The 22,538-nt window shown below is 38.8% G+C and overlaps 1 protein-coding gene across 3 annotated transcripts in view; it reads left to right on the plus strand.

The window, feature by feature from the left end:
* Positions 1-22,538, plus strand: part of CARMIL1 (capping protein regulator and myosin 1 linker 1) — a 136,391-nt gene that overhangs the window by 52,400 nt on the left and 61,453 nt on the right. For 2 of the 3 annotated variants that reach the window (XM_039325377.1, XM_039325378.1), the window contains exons 3-5: positions 14,783-14,833; positions 19,537-19,596; positions 21,647-21,768. In XM_039325377.1, coding sequence (XP_039181311.1) covers positions 14,783-14,833; positions 19,537-19,596; positions 21,647-21,768 — 233 coding nt within the window. Of the gene's footprint in view, positions 1-14,782; positions 14,834-19,536; positions 19,597-21,646; positions 21,773-22,538 lie in introns of those variants that run through there. The other variant, XM_039325379.1, reaches the window with a different exon arrangement.

Genomic DNA, 22,538 nt, shown 5'->3' on the forward strand with positions numbered 1-22,538 from the left:
GTTTTACAATTACATGGCACAGCAAGCCATGATTGAACTAAGGAATGACTTAATTTGTCAGGTTTATAAAGGCCTTGATAATTATTGAAAGAATAGAATAGAATAGAATAATTTTATTGTCACTTTGAATATACACTAATTGGCATACATTAAAATGAAATTTCATTGCATACAGCTCTCAGAGAGTCACCAGTTCCAATATACACTACATAAATATGTCAAAAATAAACAAATAAAATACAGAATTATGCATATACCCACATATATTATATGACACAGAGAAACAACAGCCTAGTTCAGATTATATATACATGTGCATGGCGAGAAAAATGAATCTTGTGAGTTTACCAGAAAGATGGCATGGTAACAAAGCTATTACAGAATCGAGTAGTTCTGCTAGAAATACTTTGAAACCTCTCAGAGGGAAGCAATAGAAACAGCCTATAAAGTGTGTGGGGTCTCTAACAATGTTTTGAGCTCTAAGCACATAGTGCTTATAAGCCGCATCCTGAATACCAGGAAGCGAACTTCCTATGATCTTCTTGGCTGTCCTTACCACTTTCTATGGACTTTCTATCTGAGGCACTGCTGCAACCAAACCAGACAGTGATGCAGTTTGATAAAATCGTGCCTCTATAAAAAGTGGCCAGGACAGAAGGAGAAAGATGTGCTCTCCTCATCTGATGCAGGAAATGCAGATGCTGATTTGCACGCTTCACTAAGGATGACGTGTGGAGAGACCAATTCAGATTGTTAGTTATCTGCATCCACAGATATTTAATTCTCCAGCACTGGAGATGGAGAATCCACCAGTGGGTTTGGACTGTGTTCCTGCCCAATCAGATCAAGTCAGCCAAAGTTGCCATGCCTCTCCTGGGCTAGAAGGTCCCAGTCTTGACTTGATCTTGCCCATGAACAGACATGCAAGTTTGGCTCTTAGGCAGGTATAGTCTCCATTGGTGGATTTTCCATCTTTCCTTGACTTTAAATAGTTTTCTGATCAGTGCTGGGCTCAGCACTGAAGTCAGATTGCTGTTTATTTCAACCCCCTTCCTTCCCCTCTTAACCTTAAAGTGAGGCTGGGATCAGCTTCTCTTTCTGTGTTTTGTTGTCTTTCGGTTTCGTTTTCTTCTATCCTCCCTAACCTTCTCTGTTGGATTTCTATTAAGTTCAGTTCCATTTAATAATTCTCCAGGAACAACTATATTTGTCCTTTGCTTTAGTTTCCTTCCCTGATTGGGGTCTGGAACACAGCTCCAAGAGTTATGATTCAAGGGGGGGGGGTGGAAGTGCTAATCAGCAGGCAGGCTCCGGACTCAGAGGCGGATCCAAACTTCATTGAACCGGTAACCACACAACACTGCATACCATGTCCTTCTATGTTTCTGAATGCGATCAGGAAACAGTGGGAATCCCCAGGTACCCTTCCCTTCCCGAGTGGCAGTAATAAAAGACTCTATAACAGTGGTTCTCAACCTGTGGGTCGGGACCCCATTTGGGGTCGAATGACCATTTCATGGGGGTCGCCAAACCATGCTGTCCACCATTTTGTTCCCTTTTCCCTAGCTGTCCTACTCCCTCTTATTGGTGGCCACACCCACTTGGGGGTCATCACAACATGGGGAACTGTATTATGGGGTCACAGCATTAGAAAGGTTGAGAACCACTGCTCTATAACGTGGCCCAGGACTTGGCAGAGGCCCTAGAGGTCCCCAAGGTGGATGAACCCTTGGGACCCCTGGTGTCTCCCACTGCCACTCCTGGGGACATGTCTGATGCCCTAAAGGCAGAAGACCGTAAAAAGGAGCTCACCTTTCGCAAGACACACCAAGCTACAGCTTGGGCTATTAGGGCAGCTACATCGGCCTCTTTCTTCAATAGGTCTGCTCTCCGCTGGCTGAGACAGCTCCAGGCCAGAATTCCAGTGGAAGATATCCAAACCCACCAGGATTTGAGCAAGATGGTGGCAGCAACAGAATATGCTTCCGATGCAACACTGCAGGTGGCCAGATTTTCAGCCAGGGCTATGGCTTCCAATGTTACTGGTCGTCATATGCTTTGGCTGTCAGCAGCCCCTTACCAGGGGGGGAAGCTGTTTGGGGAAGCTTTAGATCCTTACCTTACAGAGAATAAGGATAAGCGTAAGGTCCTCAATCACCTTATTAAACATCCGGACAAAAGATCCAACACATACTCACGGAGGCAGTCCTTTCGTTCAGGGACTAGGTCCACTTATTCCTATCCGCCCAGCTCCTTTCCTGTTAGACAGGGCAGACAATCGGACAGAACGGGCTCTAAGCCCAGACAACAATTTCAGGGCAAACGGCCCTTTCGTGGGAGCGGTCAGCCCTTCCGTCATTCCAGTTGACTCTCCGATGGTCCCTCCCATAGGTGGCAGACTTTCTCTTTTTGCCAGCCAGTGGGAGGTCACCACCACAGATGCATGGGTGTTGAACATGGTTCGTCGTGGGCTCTCCCTAGAATTCCTCACCTACCCTCCAAATCGCTTCCTCTCTTGTTCCCTATCAAGGAATCTCACAAAGAAAAGGTTGATGTAACAGGCCATTCAGCATCTCGTAAATATAAGGGCCATAGAACCGGTACCGTTGGATCAGAGAGGTCGGGGATTCTACTCCATCCTCTTTGTCATTCCCAAGGCCTCGGGAGGATGGAGAGCAATCCTAGATCTAAAAAGACTGAACTGACATCTTGTTTACAGAAAATTCAAGATGCAAACGCTCCAGTCAATTCTCGGAAGCGTAAGAAAAGGAGACTTCCTGATGTCCGTAGACATCACGGAAGTTTATCTTCATATCCCCATCTCTCTCAGCCACCGCCGGTTTCTATGGTTTGCTTACAGGGGCAGACACTACCAATACAGGGCGTTACCTTTTGATCTATCCTCGGCCCCGAGGGTTTTTATCAAAGTCCTCGCTGTGTTAGCAGCTCACCTCTGGATGGTGCCTATCAGGGTCCAGTGTTACCTGGACGACATTCTGATTCAATCATCATCAGGACAAGCTGCTCTGACGGATCTAGAAAGGGTGATCAACCTTCTGCAAAACCACGGGTTTTCAGTGAATTTTTCAAAGAGTCACTTGTCCCCTACAACAAGGCTATTACATCTAGGGACCATCATAGACACGGTCGACTGCTGTGTCTTTCTATCCCAAGAACGTTGGGACAGCATACGTCAGTTGGTCCTACAACTTTGTGGGAGCGGCATGGCAACAATAGCAAGTCTCTCCCAATTATTGGGGAAATTGGTATCAGCCATTGCCATCGTTCCTTGGGCCAGGCTCCATTCCAGGACACTTCAGTGGTTTCTGCTCCCTTTCCAGAGACGGAACCTTAGCTCGTCAATTCGGAAAGTGCGAATTCCACTCAGAGTGTCGCACTCCCTCAGGTGGTGGCTCTCGTCGGCCATACTCAGAGAGTCCTCATTCAAGGAACGAGATTGAATTATTCTGACAACCGACGCCAGTCTATTCGGTTGGGATGCGCACCTACAATCACAGTGGGCCCAAGGCCATTGGTCCTGGTCCGACCTTCGACACAATATAAACTGGTTGGAGCTCAGGGCCATACATCTGGCCCTTCGACACTTTTGCAACTTGGTAGCGAAACATCACATACTGGTCCTCATGGACAACGTTGCGGCCAAGGCCTATGTGAATCGACAAGGGGGCACTCGATCCCGTGCCCTCCTTACCGAGGCTCTCCTTCTGAGTTCTTGGGCGGAGGCAAATTGGCCTCCATCAAGGCAGATCACATTTCAGGGGAGGCAAACACACAAGCGGATCTCCTCAGCAGAACGACGGTGAACCACTCAGAGTGGCGCCTGCACCTGAGGATTTTCAGGGAAATATCCCATAGATTTGGACTTCCGATTCTAGACCTCTTTGCCTCCCTGTCAAACACTCAGGTGCCGAAGTTCTTCTCCCGTTTCCCATGCCTGGGGGCAGAGTGCACGGATGCTCTACGGAGTCCATGGCTGGAGGGTTTACTTTACGCCTTCCCTCCTCTCCCCCTTCTCCCAGCGGTCATACGCAAGATCCTCAGGGAAAGGGCGAAAGTTCTCCTAGTGGCACCGTACTGGCCTCGGAGACTGTGTTTTGCCGACTTAGTGAACCTCTCATTAGCGGATCCGTGGAGGATTCCTCCGGACAGGGTCTCACTCAGTCAAGGGACACTACTTCATCCAGACCCACAGTGGCTACAGTTAGCCATATGGCACTTGAGCGCTCAGTTTTAGCTCAGGAGCACTGCTCGTCTGGAGTCATTTCTATAATCCAGGCCTCCTGTCGGGCCTCTACCAATTGGATTTATGAGGCCACGTGGAGAAATTTCTGTTCATGGTGCTCAAAGCACCACCTGACATTGTCAGATCTGACAATTCCTCACATATTGGACTACCTCCTGGAGGGTCTGGAGAGGGGTCTGGCTCCAAACACACTACGCAGACAAAATTGCTGCTTTGTCCACCATCCTTACCTGCGAATCTGCAATTTCCCTGGGTCACCATCCCTTGATCCGATCATTCATCAAGAGTGCTACCAACACCAAGCCTCCTGTAGTCCACAGATATCCCTCCTGGGAATTACCGAGGGTATTGCGGGCTTTTACCAATCCGCCCTTTGAACCCCTCAAAACACGTGAGTTGAGATTCTTATCACTCAAAGTAGCCTTTTTGGTGGCTATCACCTCCACGCGGTGGATTTCTGAACTAGCCACTCTCTCCACCAGAGATGATTTGTGTATCTTTCACCGTGACCGAGTGGTCCTTCGTCTTGATCCAACCTTTGTTCCAAAGGTAAATTCCTTATTTCACAGGACTCAAGAAATTGTGTTACCAAATTTCTGTCCTAATCCCTCACGTGATCTGGAACGGCAGTGGCATCTGCTGGACGTCCGCAGAGCACTTTGTTATTATATCTCGCGGACAGCTGTCTTCCGCTCTACCGAAGCCCTTTTCATTTCATATCATCCTCCTTCCAGGGGTAGAAAAGTGTCGTCCTCCACGATTGGCAGGTGGATGAGGGCTTGTATTGCGGAGGCGTATAGGGTGGATTAAGTGCCGGTTCCAGGGCACATCACGGCCCATTCCACCCGTAGTGCGGCTACTTCTGCAGCCTGGGCTACTCAAGTGTCCATTGAAGACGTTTGCAGAGCGGCCACATGGTCCTCTCCATCACACTTCGTTAGGCATTACAAAATCGACAGGTTCGCCTTGGTGGAGGCGTCCTTTGGCAGGAGGGTTCTGCAACAGGTACTATCCCAAAGTGCCTCGCTGGGCAGGTCTGATTCCCTCCCTTAGGGACAATTTAGCTTTGGTATGTCCCATTGGTGGATTCTCCATCTCCAGTGCTGGAGAAGGGGCGTTGTCTTACCTGAACACCTTTTCTCAGCACAGAGATGGAGAATCCACTCCCACCCTAGTAGGTTATTAGGCCTAGCTTTACATTTATGAGCCAACACGTCTTGCTGTCAGTCATGGCTTCGTCTTTGTCAAGACTGGGACCTTCTAACCCAGGAGAGGCGTGGCAACTTTGGCTGACTTGATCTGATTGGGCAGGAACACAGTCTAAACTCATTGGTGGATTCTCCATCTCCGTGCTGAGAAAAGGCTTTCAGGTAAGACAACGCCCCTTCTGTTGACCATCTCTACAGTTGCATCCTTCATACTGAGTGGAGTATGACTATGCCGGCTCTTTCTAAAATCTACAGTGATCTCCTTTGTTTTATCAACATTTAGAACCAGGTTACTTTCATAGAACCATTGTTACTTTCAGTCCACCAGAGCCTTCACCTCTTTCCTAAAAGCATCTTCATTGACATCCCGGATAAGACTGGATAAGATGCTGAAACAACTGTTCAGTTGCCGAGAATTAATCCTGCTTGTAGCTCTAGTTAACAATGTAAGATGGCATAGCTGCCTCCCCAAATCATGAATACTTGTAAATGGCAGTGATTATAGATCTCTGAGGTTTTGAGATTTGTATCTGAAATCTTGTAAGATTTGTGATTCTTCGGGATTTTAAATATATTGGGTGGGGGGAAGGAAGAAAAAGAGAATGATAGTGTGTAGTCCCCACTGATGCCATCTATGGGCTTTGGAAGCACTACTAAATGCCACATTGCAAATTCCTACATAAAGTTTAACTAAACATTGTTCTGCCATGCCCATCTAGTCTGCAAATGTCCAATCCATAACTGAATTCCTTGCAGTATTCAGGCAGAAAAATGCTGATACAAGACAAGAAATAATGGATGGAAACTAATCAAGGAGAGAAGCAACCTGGAATTAAGGAGAAACTTCCTAACAGGAAGGACAATTAACCAGTGGGCACTCCATCACTGGAGGTTTTTAAGAAGAGACTGGACAACCACTTGTTTGGGATGGTATGGGTTCTCCTGCTTGAGCTGGACTAGAAGACCTCCAAAGTCCCTTCCAGCTCTCTTCTGATTCTAATTCTAGTAGTAATTCAGAGGACAGCATATGATAATCTGAAATGTAGTTCAGAATATCAGTTTAGGCAACAGTTTTGCAGTACACAATCTCCTTTAGGATCAGAATGCATCACAAAATACGACCATTTTTAAAAGAAATAATGGAACTGATTGAGGATGCGGAGTCATGAAATCCAATAATTTGTGGGAGTAGATAAACATGTCCTGTGAATTATCAACTGAGAACATAAGAATACAGGCAATATAGAAAGAGTTTAATGTTTAGCTGCTCTATTATGAATAGAATTGCAAGTGTGTATGCTTGTCCTGGAAAGCAAATGAAGATATACAGTGACCCTGAGTCAGACAAAACTATTGAAAAAGTCCCTGTTTTCTCAAATACTTTCCATAATTCATACTTTATTTTCATAGACAGACAGATAGACGGATAGATTTCTACTTTCATTTTAGGATTTGAAATACATTTTATTTTCTTTCCCCCACAAATCTAATTAGATGGTGCAGAATAAAATCAAAAAAGTTTTTCGAGCTAGTTATCATTTAAAATTCTAGCCATTTTCTAAAATGAAGTTTTCATCTTCATTTTCCCTTTTTTGGTAGGCTGCACTCTCAAAAAACAAGCATGGACCTGTAGTGCTAAGCCTGAAAAAGATCCATAGAATAATCTCATCTCTTTGTATAAATAGCTTCCTGGTTAGTAGTTTATATTTCTTGTGAAATTATTTTTATATTTTTGGGCACAGTACGAAGTTAAAGAATGCAAAATAGCTTATGTCAGGGCTTTACCTGGATTTGCAAAAAAAAATAAAATAAAATAAAATAAATCTCCCATGTATTTATCAAATTTTGCAGCTGTACTCGCTGCCAAAATTCAAGAAAGCTGGTTTTTTTATTTTTGAAGTTTCTTTTCAGAATATTGGCTTTGCTCAAAAAGTGATTTATTCTGATCCAGAAATAATTAATTTTATCAATGTTGCGTACAGAAGAAGAAAATCTCTAGGTGAGATAGGTGGCATACAAATCAAATGAATGAATAAATGAAATACATACATACATACAGGCATGCATTTTGATATTGCTTCAAGCTGCAGCCATATCATAATGAAATATTCAATAGAGCTTTCATCTGTTCCTGGTTTTACTTTTTGAATATTACTGATGTTCAGAGAATCAACCTATTTGCTTTTATAAATCCCCATTAAGCACTTTCTATTACTATTTTTAAATGGTAAATTTACCAAGCTTTTGCTATAAGCCATGGGCTGCCCAAACCTCTTTGCAAGACCTTTTATTAAACTAAGTAATGATACTGGGATGTATCCAAACTGAATTCAACATAGGTTTTGTTGAAATCTGTGAGACAAGTTAGTCATGATTTAAATTTAATTAAATATATGGCTAGTTGTGCTAATCCTGTTGTCCCATGTGTTTATTTTTATTACTAAGCAATAATCAACACTGTTACTGCTGACAGAACCATCAGTCTGTGGTGCTCATTGTTAGAGATCTTTATTTTGAAATTCTTGACTTAAACTAGGAAAACATTTCCTACTTATATACAGATAGTCCTCAACTTATGACTATTTGTTTAACAATGGTTTGAGGTTATGATGGCCTCAGAAAAAATGCTTTACGACCTGTACTCATATTTACAACTATTGCAATACCCTCATAGTCACATAGTCGCAATTCAAACACTTGACAACCAGCTCTCATTTATGACCAGATGTAGAGCCTTTGTGACCTTTTTTGCCAGTGGTTATAGGAACAGTGGGCTAGCATTAGAAGTATAGGACTGAATGCTGTCTCCCCCCCCCCATCTGTCTCCCCTCCCCTCCATGATTCTCTTTCTTTGAAATTGCATGTTTTTTCAATATTTTGGTATCATTGTTCCCATGATATATAGATTTAATTCAGGAGATATGTGGGCTGGACATACTTCAGAATAGTTTGTGCGTTCTTAGGAAGATGAAATCATTTCGGCCCAGATTTTATGAGTCATGAAAAGAGCCCAAGATTAGAAGACCACTTTATGAATTCAGTCTTTAATTGTGTATGACAAACTTTAAATATTTAGGGACTTTTTAGAATAATCTTCAGTTTAGTACTAGAGGCTATAGCTGTAAAACAACCTAGGAAATCCCCAGTATTTTCTTGGAACAGTTTTGTCAAGGAAATTCTTTGATTGCAGCAATAGGCAGGTCATTGTATTTGGGAAAACTAAGCATACAAGCATATTCTCTGATTATTTACCATGCTTACAACAATTAGTTGGACACATTTTTTTAAATATTAAGGATAAGCTTCTTTGACAATCATGCCTGGTTTGTCTGGGAAATGAGTTATTTTGATTGTAGATGATTTAAATGAAAAACAGTGGAAACTATTCGAACAAGGCAGAGGAAAACTATACAACTGAGCTTTTTGTGCGCAGACTGCTAAGCCATTATTAATCAGCTAGTTAGATTTATATCTGATATTTATGTTGCCTACAGGTGTGTGTGGGTGTGTGGTACGCCAGCAGAATGTCAGTCAATGAGGCGGATGGCCATATAAATTTGTTTTGCGTGTGTGTGTGTGTGTGTGTGTGTGTGTGTGTTATGTGTGTGTGTGCCAAAAAAATTATCTTGCTGGGCTGCTATGCAGCTGCAATAAATAAACAATTAGAGTACAATGTCTAGTACTACTAGACCAGGGGTAGGCAACCTCAGCTCTTTTATGACTCATGAACTTCATCTCCCAGAATTCATGAGTAAGCTGACTCAGGAATTCTGGGAGTTGAAGTCCATGAGTCATAAAAAGAGCCAAGGTTGCCTACCCCTGTACTAGACATTGTAGAGACACTTTTTCATGGAATCAATTGCTTTTTTGTATTTCATGTTAAGGATTGTTTCTCTGAAAACATTAATAAGTAAGGAATGTTAGATTTTTATTGCATTCCTTGCTGTAGCAATTAGTTGTTTTTGGAATGGAGAATTATTTCTGAAGTTGATGTAACTTTCCCATGTCCGTTCATGTATATTAAATTCTTACACTAAAGTGGGAAAATGTATGCTCTTCAAGTATTAATGTAGCACTTTCCTAATAGTTGAGCTAATCTGTAAAGCAAAGAAGTAACTCTTGGATCTGAGGACAGCTGTTAGAAAAATATTAAATTCATCTAATTCCTATGAGATTATAAAACTAGGATATATACTCTGTTCAGGGTGGTCTGGAAGTGGTAGATTATATCTGTTGACTATTCTCAATCAATTACAGATTGATGGTTCTCTGACTAAATGCACAATTTACATATTGAGAATTGGTAAATTTGGTTAATCATTTTACACCCATTTTTATGAAGATGTCAGAAAAAAATAAGCAGATAACCTACTTATTATTTAATAAATCCATCTCTTTTTGAACATTTTGTTTCCATTTAAAAGAAAAGCAAAACCTAGTTCCGTGCTTGCTGTATATTTAAAACTCAGCATGTATGCAACTCAGACAGTGCTGTGCTTTGTAAAATATTGAAACTGACATATTTAATCAGACACTAATAAGGAATAAAGGAAAAGCACTGAACAAGCAAAAGCTATTGTCATGTTCGTTTTTGTGTGGAAATAAAATAGCACATAGTATGGTGAGAGTACTCAGACTTGCTGGACAAGCTATCAACTATTCATTAATTTATTTTAATTTAGAAGGAAGGCTGACCAACTTGCCCTGGAAAAAAATGTAAATCTGTCATAACTATCTGCAAGACCATGGGTAAAATCTGTGTCTATAAGAAACATAATTATGGTTTCAACTTATCAAATTAGCAGAATTGCAGTTTCAAATTAAGATCCTGAAAGCAAAATAAGAAAGTGTTCAGACCAATTATTTATGATGCTTTCTTAAAGAGAAAGTTATTGATAATATCTAACTATATGCACACATATATGGATACAAATATATATGGGAAGAGAGAGACAAACGGAGGCAGAATTGCCGTTTAATTAATGTTACAGTATATGTTGCTATTCTTAACTTTACTTCTAGGACAGGTAAGGGCAATGTGTGGATCTTGTTGAACTCCATTTCCTATCAGTCCTAACCAGCATGATGAGGAATATAGGAAATTCTGTCCAACAGCATCTGCAGGTCCATATATTATGTCCACAGCTTTTCGCTGGTCTACTAATTTAGTCACTTTGTCAATGAATGAAATAAGATTGGTTTGGCATGATCTATTTTTAACAAACCCGTGCTGGCTACTAGTTATAACTTTGTTTCTAGATGTTCACAGATCTGTTTTTTGATTATTTTTTTCCAGTATCTTTCCAGGTATTGATGTCAGGCTGATTGGTCTGTAGTTTCCTGGGTCTGTTGTTTTTTTCCTTTTTTGAAGATGGGAACCACATCAGCTCTTCTCCAATCCTCTGGTAGTTCCCCAGTGCTCCAAGATTTTTTAAAGATATGATATAATGGTTCTGAGATAACATCTGTCAGCTCCTTCAGAACTCTGGGATGTAAGAAGGATAATGTTTTCCAAAGATCTAGAAGTTCCTTGTTTTAATAGTTTCACAATCCTCTAGAACCAGGACCTCTAGGGCTAGGTTGAATTATTATCACTTCTCTAACCTCTTCCCGTAAGGCAAACATAATTTTCTCAATCCATTTAATTTAATAAGATATTCAGAGAATTGTACCATTGGAAAGACTGTTCTATTTTCCTTTACCCACACAGAACAATCAAGTATTGAATATAAATTTCAAAATAAAAATGTTGGAACTCAAACCTGCTATTCTGTAAAATCACAAATTCATCTACAGATTATTGGAGAATGGTAATAATTGAGAATTATTTAAAGTTCCACATAAACCACATGCACTGTCATTTCTCATTTGATTGATGAGATATTGTTGAATTGTATTGCTGTCTACAGATTGATAGTCTACTTTGAATTGAAGCGTATCAGCTAAATTGCTGGAACAGTTCCAAATCTGATTAGATTAACATTGGTGGTTTTTTGGTTTTGTTTTTTTTTGGGTGAGATCAACTCAGTCTGTCACCTTCCCCAAAGTTTGCTTTGATTCTGATATCTTGGGAGTTGTAATCATATATCTAGGGCACTAGGCTGGAGAAAGGTGCACTATGCATAAATTTTCTTATTACCGTATATGCCGCCCTATTAGGCGACCCGCCGTATAAGACGACCCCCGTCTTTATAGCCGGGCCGCATTCCTAGAACGTCGTCTTATACGCCGGAAACGACCAGTATTTCCGGCGTATAAGACGACTCGGCGTATAAGACGACCCCCGTCTTTGGCGCCGATTTCAGCGCTTGCGGAAGTCATCTTATACGCCGGCATTTATGGTACATTATAGGGACTGAACTCTGTACACCAAGTAAATATGTATTATATTTGTAGAGTTCCATGTTACTAAGATATCACCTTAATTCTAAACTCATTCAAGAAAAGTTGTTAATTTGAAAATAGGCTTTATTTTAAGTAGCATACTTTCATTGTCTCACTCTAATGTGACATAACTTGTCCTGATTGAGTGAAGATTGGTACTAATGCCAGTGGCACTTATATGCATGCGTGCTGTAGTGCAAATCTGGACAGTTGTCCTAATAGCAGATATGAAGGCAAATCCTTAGTCTAGACAATGCTTTAGTATATCTAGCATTTTGGTTATGTGCCAAGGAGAAATGGACAGATGTCAACTAAATTACTTGATGGATTCAAATGATAAAACAATAACAGTTTGTACCAATGATGAGGTTCAGAATATACCTAATAGGATAGTAATGCTTTAATCAGGAGTTTTTATTGCTTTGGATTTTTTGTAATAAATATGACAGCATGACATTAGTTTATCTTCTTTCTATAAACTGTAAAAATACTTGATTGACATACAGGAATAAAAAAAAATACTCCAAGTTCTCTGATATTTTTATTCAATTTTATAGATACTTTGATTGATAAAGCTATAAGTGAACGTTCATTAAATATCACGGCTTATTAATGACTAGTTATTTCATCTTTATATACATATCAAATGAGATGGATTTTTTTCAAGTTAAAATACTTAATTCTGAAGCAAATCAGTTCTCTTTTTGTCTCAATATATCTTGTTTTCTTTTGATTTTTATCTGTAAGCCATCCAGAATTTACAATCTCAAAATTGAAATAATAAAGTACAATAAACAGCTATAAATCTGATAAAAGGTAAAGATTTCCCCTGTCCAGTGATGTCTGACTCTGGGGGGGGGGGCATTGATACAGGGAGAATATTGTATAGGGATCTTTGAATTTTATAGGGAGATAAATTGAATGCTAAGTTACATATATTCTTTTCACATTCATTCACGTTCATGCCTTGCAACAGACCGTATACTACATACTGTCTTTCTGTACTTTTTAAAATTCCATAATTTCCTATGTTCAGAAAACTTTCCACCAATTCCCTTACTTTAATTTCATTGTACCAAAAACAACAACTTTCATTAAGATGTACCTACAGGCAATATTTTATGTTAAATGTTATGTTAAATTGAATTTTAGAGAGAAGTAGGGCCAAAGTGGAGGAAAATATAATTAAAAAGTATACATAACTGAATAACTATTCATACTTATTCTCTGCCAGTCGAGGAAAATAAGACAAAGTTAATGATTAAAACATGATCGTGCTATTTGATCGCACCAAAAATAGTTCATCATTCTACTTTTTAGAGAAGTCAGCTACAAGTCCACAAGAAAGCAAATGTATGGTATTCTGCTTTTTGATGTGGTTGGGTATCTTGTCATTTTAGTGAATTCAGCAATTCAGCTTTGCCCACTGTAATGCCTCCAGATGTGTTAGGAAAACAAATGTCCAAAATGCTATTATAGTTTAACAATATGTAAATGATATATTTCTCTTTGTACGGAGTAGTTGGCAATCAGTTTCATTGAAGAACCATGAAGTTGTTGTTGTACAATGGCTCATACAGAAAGGATTTGTTCTTCTACCCTTCCAGCAATGATATGTGAAAACAGGGCACCAGAATGACCATCTTCTCCTTGTGAATATAAACTTTCTCCTCAACATGTTCTATAACTTTGTATCTATTTCAAATATTTTCATTTCTGGGATTCTTTTTCCCACATAGTCTTCAAAGTTGTTACAATTAAAAGTTAAAACATTCAAGAGAATGACATGAATAAAACAAACAGTAATTACAGATTAAATAAAAGGCTATCATTCCTTCTCAGTTCCTATTTAGGTCTAGCAGCCACAGGGCGGTTATAAACTTAAACTAAATCTTCATCCCTTTTGTGCTTTGTTCCCTAATATTTTGAGGTTTTATCTGATATTTCATCATGTTATTTGTCCAATTCTCTTAGCTCTTGTTATGGATTATTCTGAAGCATGTAACGTCATAGGCTGGATAACATTTCTGATAGCATCCTTTGATTTAGGTTGCGGTTTTCAAACTTTACAGTGCCGTGATCTTGAAAATGATACATGGATTTGTGTGACATTTATCACCCCCAAGAATAAAATTAATTATTCCCTTGGAGTTTAAAGTTGGACGAGAAAGGGATATTCCACTGACTTTCAATAGTTAAATTTTAATCTAAATATCCCTCAAGTCCAGATCATGTCATCACTGCCCCATTGTTGTTGTTGTTGTTAATTGCGAAGTCATGTCCGACCCATCACGACCCCATGGACAACGTTCCTCCAGGTCTTCCTGTCCTCTACCACCTTCTGCAGTCCATTTAAGTTCACACCTACTGCTTCAGTGACTCCATCCAGCCATCTCATTCTCTGTCGTCCCCTTCTTCTATTGCCCTCAATCTTTCCCAGCATTAGGCCCTTCTCCAGTGAGTCCTTCCTTCTCATTAGGTGGCCAAAGTATTTGAGTTTCAACTTCAGGATCTGGCCATCTAAAGAGTAGTCGGGGTTGATCTCTTCTAGGACTGACCGGTTTGAACGCCTTGCAGTCCAAGGGACTCGCAGGAGTCTTCTCCAGCACCATAGTTCAAAGGCCTCAATTCTTTGGCGCTCAGCCTTTCTTATGGTCCAACTTTCACAGCCCCATAAGAAAAATCAAATCCAACATATGGCCCATACTGTATTTTAGATCCTGGGTGACTTGGCTCAGGTCCTTGGTTACAATGATGTTCACAAAGCTGTTTGTCTCCCAATACTGTAAATTTGGAGTTACAAACTCGTATAGATTTTTCTGTATGTAGCTATTAAGAAATTACAGCATGAAAACATTTCTGAATATAAATGCTTCAGGATTTTTATTGTTTAAATAAAAGTAAACATTTGTTATTTATTTTGCAGGTGCTAACATCATGTCGGGCCTTTCTGTTAACTTCCCGTATTCCTACCAAGGTAAGGCTGAATTTTACCACTTTTTTCCTGTAATCTAGAGAAGTTCACGTATTTTTAAGATAATATTTTGGTCATAGTCTTGGAATATAATAAGGTGATTGAGAATAGTTAATAGAATACTTCTAAGAGAAAATGCTGTGCATTGTTTCCTCTTTTAGGATTGGAACAAATTTATGCAATCTTCTTGAACATATAGGGGCACACTTTACTTTTTCTTCCTGTTGAATGTGAATTTTTGTGAAGGTATCCACGTGTCTGAAAGATAATTTAACTTCACAATGTTTTTTAAGTTCTAAGCTGTTGATAATATGAAGCAAGAATGACACATGGTGATTTTTCCAAACTGAGATATTTATTGTTTAAGACCTAAAAACAAAAACTTTCTAGACTCTGCTATCTGCATCTACAATATACTGTGTGAACTATTAGGGAGGAGCTGTCTTCATCCTCTTTGTCTCACACATAAGATTGAAACTGAATTGCCTGAGACTGTTGCCACTTAACTCTTCCCTCCCTCCTGGGAATCCACCTCCTTACTACATTCCATCGTAGAAACTAATAAAGGCACATTCAGATTACTGCTTTGCAATGATATAAAATCCAAATGAGTAGAAATCAGTTTTTATTATAGTAGCCTTCTGGGACAATTAACAAATAGTTGTATAAAAATTTATGTAAAGACTATTTCAGATCATATGGCTGGATTATCCCCTTGCTTGATTCTTTAATAAAAAACCCCTCTTGTTCATTTACATATATCAATATTTTAAGTAGGTTCACTAATTAGCGTTATGTCTCTGCAGAATTCTTGAGACATAAGTTATAATTGAGCTTCTCTTTATAATGGCCACCATGGTGGTATTCAGAGTTGAGAGACTTATCCAAACAAAATTCTTTGAAATAATATTCTGCAGTGGAGTTTGGAGATGTATTATTCTACAGGACATGAAGGAAACTGATTCTGAAATCATTTTGATTCTGCTGGCCAGAACCTGTTAGTTCCTTTGTCTTGCGGGCTTTAGCAGATCTGAATGTAAACATTGGGGCACAATGCTGATTTCAGTAGTATTACTTCCTGATCCAATCTTACTGCCATTTTCACTATGAAGACTTGAGAGTTTGCCAATATCTTTCCAGCCTCATTCTGCTCTGTATTCCCAAAACAGGGGATAATAATGGCAATTCATTGTAGAATTTGCCAGGGATGTATTTTTCATTAGTGGGAGTAAGAATGAAATGGGGGCTGACCTACAACATAGTTGATTTCTCATTTTTCTAGAATTGGTTCTATTTACTACTTGAAAATGAGTGGTGTAAAAGAATGTTATGTAGTTTGCTATATACAAGCAGTCCTCAACCTACAACTGATCACTTAGTGACTGTTGAAGTTACAACTGATCCCCAAAAAAGGGACTTACGGCCTGGATTTGAAGTTCAAAGGTCAGGCTCCCTTTGTGGTCACATAACTGAACTTTGGATGCTTGATAACACAGCTGCGTTTATAGCCATTTGCAGCATCCCATGGTCATCTGACCGTGTTTTATGATGGTTTTACCAAAAAATTCACTTCTAGTTTTCAGCCAAACTGCACCCATAGCAAACCATTGATTCACTTAACAACCATGGAGTTCACTTAAAGACTGCCACAAAAACCATTGTAAAATCAGGTTGGTCACATGACCAATGCACTCTGGCACTGTGGACTCTGGCTAACATGTCGCTGGCATACGTCCCTGTTTTTTGCTTTGGCAACAACTACTTCAGAAAAACTAACAAAATGAAATAGGAGTGGCACTTGATTTTCCCTTTCTTAATTATATGCATCATATATAGAAACATTAGTCAGAGTCAGCAGTAGTGGAGTAACATTACCAAAGTTTGAATTGTGGCAAACATGCCAAATTAAACGTGCCACATCAGGAAATAAGAGGATACAATGAGCTTTAAAAATATATTTGGAAATTTAAAATCTGTAAAGTAGTGAATCCTGAAAGGGGGGGGGGAATTGAGCTCCATAGAAAACCGTGATTAACACAAAATAATCTTTAAAAAAACTGACTTGCAGCAAATTTCTATTCAGATACAGAAGAATTTCTTCTTGTTGCAGTGTCGAAGGTGTGAATGTTTTAAATTAGTGGGTTGTCCATTTGAATGCGTTCAATAAGGAGGATCTTATTACAGATAATCCTCAACTTACAACAGTTCATTCACTGACCAAGTTACAACAGCACTGAAAAAAGTGATTTATGACTGTTTTTCACACTTAACAACTGTTGCAACATCCTCATGGTCACCTGATAAAATTTAGATGCTTGGCAGCTGACTCATATTTATGATGCTTGCAGTGTCCTATGGCCATGTGATCACCTTTTGCAACCTCTTGACAAGCAAAGTCAATGGGGAAGCCAGATTTATTGAACAACCGTGTTAGTAACTTAACAACTGCAGTGATTCACTTAACAACTGTGGCAAGAAAGGTCGTAAAATGAGGCAAAATTCACTTAACTGTCTCTCTTTCAGTTATTGAAAGAATAGTTGAATAATGGTATTATAACTCCTCAACTTCTCTTCTGGAGGTTAAACATTCCAAATTCCTTCAATCTCTCTAAATATGACTTTGCTTTTTAGTCCCTGGTAATCCTTGTTTCCCTCATCTAGATCTGAACCGTGCAAAATAAAGTAGAAATTTTATTCTTCTTATTTACTTTTGAAGTTGCAGCCTTTTTTTGTTGTTGTTTGGTGCCACATAGCACCACTGAATCATTTTCAGTTGATTATAACTGCTATTCCAAAATCTTTTCCACCTACCATTCATTACTAAGCCAGGATTTCTTAACCATAATCCCAGCCCTGAGCTTTTTATTTCTGTTTCCTAAGCAAGGAACTTTGTATTTATTTCTGTTAATTTTTTTTCCAGGGCTCTTTCTCTGATCAGATTTTCAGTTTTATTTCTATTTTCCAGCCATTTAATTTTGTGTCCTCTGCAAATCTAATCAACATTTCTTCTACTTCAGTGGGCAATGAATAAAAATGTTGTACGGGATGCAGCACAGAATCTTGTGGTGCCCCATTTGACACCTTCAATTTCAATGAAAACACCATTTCAGTACATTTTTCAGACCAGCCATTCATTTAATTGTAATCTCATGTTTGGCAGCTTCTCCATTTCTTTTGCCAGTCTATTTCTTCTCTCAGCCTGAAAAATGTTTCAGAGTTCCAGCTGTGCAGATCATCATCTCTGTCTCTTGTTCCTCTTGTCCACTGGGCTCTTTAATTGTTTTTCTTTCTTATGCAACAATGTTTTCCTGTTTTCCAATATTAGAGATTTCCATTCTGTCTATTCTAGCATGACCTTTGTTTTATATACTTACTTATGTTAGCTGCTATGAATTGGTGGCATACAAATTAATTCAAAGCAATAAATAAGTTTATTCTTTACATGAAGTGTGCTCCCTTGTTATTCCAGTCCTTCAAGTACTTCTATAAGTTAGCACTTGCCCATTTGAATGCATCCAGTAAGGAGGATCTTATTACAGGTAGACCTCAACTTACCACAGTTTATTTAGTGACTGTTCAAAGTTACAATGGCACTGAAAAAAAGTGATTTATGAGTGTTTTTTACACTTAACGACCATTGCAGCATCCCCATGGTCACATGATTAAAATTAAGATGCTTGGGAGCTCACTCATTTTTATGACTCTTTTAGTGTCCTGGGATCATATGATCACCTTTTGTGACCTTCTGACAAGCAAAGTTAATGGGAAAACTAGATTCACTTAAAAACCATGTTACTAATTTAACAACTGCAGCGATTTATTTAACAACTGTGGCAAGAAAGGTCATATAATGGGCAAAATTCACTTAATAAATGTCTCACTTGGCTACAGAAATTTTGGGCTCAATGAAGTCAAGGACTACCTGCATATCAGATTGTTTGCAATCAGAAGCCCAAAGCCAAAAACATTGCATGTTAATACTGCAGATTCTGCCTTTTCATCTGTATTTTTGTTTTTCATTGCCAGCAGAAGGCTATTTTTCCTTTTTCTTTTCTGATTAGGCAAGGACACATTGTTGATTTGATGAAAAACATGAAGTTGCCTACCATTTTCCATTTGTACTGTCAGGGGAAATAAAATTATGGCAGATCGGTTATAAAAATGATGGACAGAAGGGCAAGCATGCTGAAAAGAGGGTAGCAGATAGTCTGTTACATTGAACGGCAAAGAAAACCCTTTGTAAGAGATCTCAGATGATGGGTTATTCTTGAGTCACATTAATTGCTGAAATTCTTTGATTATGGTGTCTCTTCTTGATTAACTTATACTTTTCTGAATTTCTTGGTTTTCTTGTGAACTTGCCTAAGTGTTTCATTCCTATTTGGAAGATGAAGCTTGATAGTGAACAAAACAGATTGTGATAGAACAGAGCACATATTTATGCAGACAGACTCCAAAATGTACATTTTTCTTTAATTATCTCTGCTGCCATCTCCCTCTGTTACGTAGGTCTTAAATTTTAGCCCCTTAAACCTGGGTTGTTTTGTGTATGTTTTATGCCATTCAAATGAATGATGCTCAAGGAGCAAACCATTACAATAAATTATATGTAAGTTATAGGGTCAGTAGTCTAATCTTTGTTTAATGTGTATTTTAATCCATGTTTTGATATTTTGAAATAATTTTCTGTTCTCTCTGAATTGCAGCTAGAATTAACTTTCAGCTACTTGGAAATCCAAGGAATCACTTGCAATAAACCAGGCCAGGTGAATATTTAGTTACAAATAGCCACAGAAATACATACTGCCAGAATATTTTATTCATTTTGGTGGTTCTTCTACACAGCTTTATCCTTCAGATGAACTAAATTAGTGATATGAAAGAAATTTTCTGGATTATGTTGAGAGGAATATTCATAGGAAGTTAAATTGCATATTTCTGCAGTATAGATATAACAAATTAGATTTTGGTTATACAAAAAGTAATGTTTCTCTTCACAAGAAAAAATAAGGATCAATTTGAATGTAGTTGTAGTTTCCATGTTCAAATAAGGTACTGTATTTTCCGACATATAAGATGACTTTCTAAAGCATTCAAATCAGCGCCAAAGTCGGGGGTCGTCTTATACGCCGAGTCGTCTTATACGCTGGAAATTACGATGGTTTCTGGCATATAAGATGACTTTCTAGGCATGCAACTCGGCACTGAAGTCGGGGGTCGTCTTATACACTGAGTTGTCCTATAGGGCGGAAAATACGGTATTAAAAATGCTGTGAATGTAAAACATAAAAGTATTACATGATAACTAGAAAGAGAGGGAGGCAGCAGACGTCCATTCTGCTGTTTGCAAAGCTTTCTTTAAACAGCCCATGGTTTTGTAATTGGTTTATCTGGGACTTATTTTATGCATACGCATCTTCTACAAATGTTTTTCTTAGTAAGAAACATGATTGGGATATAATATTTAAGAATACTTTTGTGCTCAAACCCCAGGCTTTGATAAATTCCTAATTTACTTATTTGGATAGCCTCTTGACATTCTAGATCATAACTGTCTGTGGCTTACTATTACTGTTCATATGAGCTAGGTAAACCAAGTCTTAAACCACTACTAAAAAGCAGAAAGTGCAAGAAGTTAATCAATAGAAGATATCAAGTAATACCTTTGTGTTTCAGTCAGGGGTCTCCAAACTTGGCAATTTTAAGACTTGTGAATTTCAACTCCAAGATTTGTGGACTTCCACTCCCAGAATTCCTCAGTCAAAATTCTCCAGCCAGCCATGGGAGTTGAAATCCACAAGTCTTAAAGTTGCCAAGTTGGAGATCCCTGGTTTAAGTTGATATTGCAGTATTGTGATGATATGATCTTGCACGTTTAATGGAATCAGTTGGAGATAACTATAAGAGCAAATTACTTACAAATTTTTCTTAAATTCAGAAGGGGTGTTACTGAAATATTTACTTCAAAGGGAAGCATTTCCTCTTCCATTTTCTTTAGGAGTGGGAGGCCATACTAAGGTTTGGGACAGATTTGCCATATTTTCTTCTGTCCTGAGATGACCCAAGAGTTCATTGCACTCTTCTCCATTTTGTTTCATTTTCAAAGTATTAGCAGTGTTCATCTGTGAACATTTTCCTCTTCCAAATATATCGAGATGGGTTGCTGCACCAATCTCCCTTCCTTCACAGACTCCAACACTAAGGTTGGCACTAAAAGCATAAATCATATCTGTCTGCGAATCTGTAAAGCAGTTAAACCTTTCACATGGCAGCTGAGAGATCCATCATGTGATTCCAGGGGGGAAAAGAGCTGCTTTAAAGAGCAGCAGACAGATGCTCAGTTCACACTCATGTGTGTTCCAAAGCTCTTTTTTAAAAAATCATATCCAAGGTACTGCACAGGACTAATAAGCATATAGATGCACAGATCCTTTGTGATGTCTGCCATTGTAAAAAAAAAAAAGATTCAGAAAAAACAGTGCTGTAGGTTGAAAAAGCCACTTACAGAATGTGTAAATCAGAGATCTTTTGATAACCGGTTTATTCACATATTTATATGTCCTGATAATATCAGGAGCTATTCAACTGCAGTTTTTCCATGGATTAGAGTGGGGCAGAAAACTGATTCTGGCTTGACATAGCAGATTATATAGCTGCCTGTGTTATGCGTCAGCAGCCCTTCCTCCTTTCAGAAAGATGAGCATAGATTCTAACTGATTTTGAATGCACTGTTATTCACTGTTGATTTGTAATTTTTAAGGATTTTATGAAGATTATATAAAGGCTTACCTCATGTCTCCCCCATTTTTTATGCAGCTGATTATAGAAACTGAAAAGTGCAACATTTCTATGAAGTTAATTTCATCTGAAGATGTGCATGAAGTGTTGGCACATATTGGAACATGCCTTAGAAGAATTTTCCCTGGTCTGTCTCCAGTGTAGGTACATCTTGGTATAAATGTTTACCAAAATAGTCAGTCAGTCTCTCCCTCTCCCCCCCCCCCTCTCTCTTTCTCTCACCTGTTGTATTTGGGTGTATCAGTGATGCTGATTTGTCTTCTCCACATTTCTAAATACATTTTTGAGAATATTTATTAAATTTATCCAAAGGAGATAGAATGAGATGGATTTCCATACATTTTGTATCAGCCCTGTGGACAACATAGAGCAAGTTATTATTTGGTATAATATACCAGATGTATTGACTCAAACCACTTAAAAATGGTAGAACAGAAAAGCTATGCAGCATTTTAGATTCAAATAGAGAAAGGTGTTTTGTAGCATGGAGGGGCACTTGTGTAATATCTGTTGGCTACTTTTTAAAGCAACTGCATCTTTTCCCAGAATTGTATTGTTTTCCTTTGTAAGTTAAGCATTTTTTCAGGAAAAAAGGTGTTTGCTTTGAAGAAGTAGTGGCAAGTACTATGTACAAGTCAGAGCATTTTTTCCCTTTCAAATCCAAAGCACTGCACAATCCTTATGAAAACTTAATAGACTTAATATTGCGAGTGGGAGATAATATCTACCTAGGGAACAACTGACATTCTTGAGTTGTACAGCTATTATAATTGCTGCTGTTTTGCAGGATACCAGTACAGTAACTTCTTTGGCAGGATACCAGTTAATGCCTTTGGGGCAGCTTCTGGTGGTGATATTCAGCGTTTAGAAAGTATTGAGTTTTCAAAAATATCAATGCTGTTTCAGTGAA

This window comes from Crotalus tigris, unplaced genomic scaffold, assembly GCF_016545835.1.
Source record: "Crotalus tigris isolate CLP2741 ecotype Arizona unplaced genomic scaffold, ASM1654583v1 scf7180000024337.5909745, whole genome shotgun sequence".
In the NCBI taxonomy this organism is placed as follows: domain Eukaryota; kingdom Metazoa; phylum Chordata; class Lepidosauria; order Squamata; family Viperidae; genus Crotalus; species Crotalus tigris.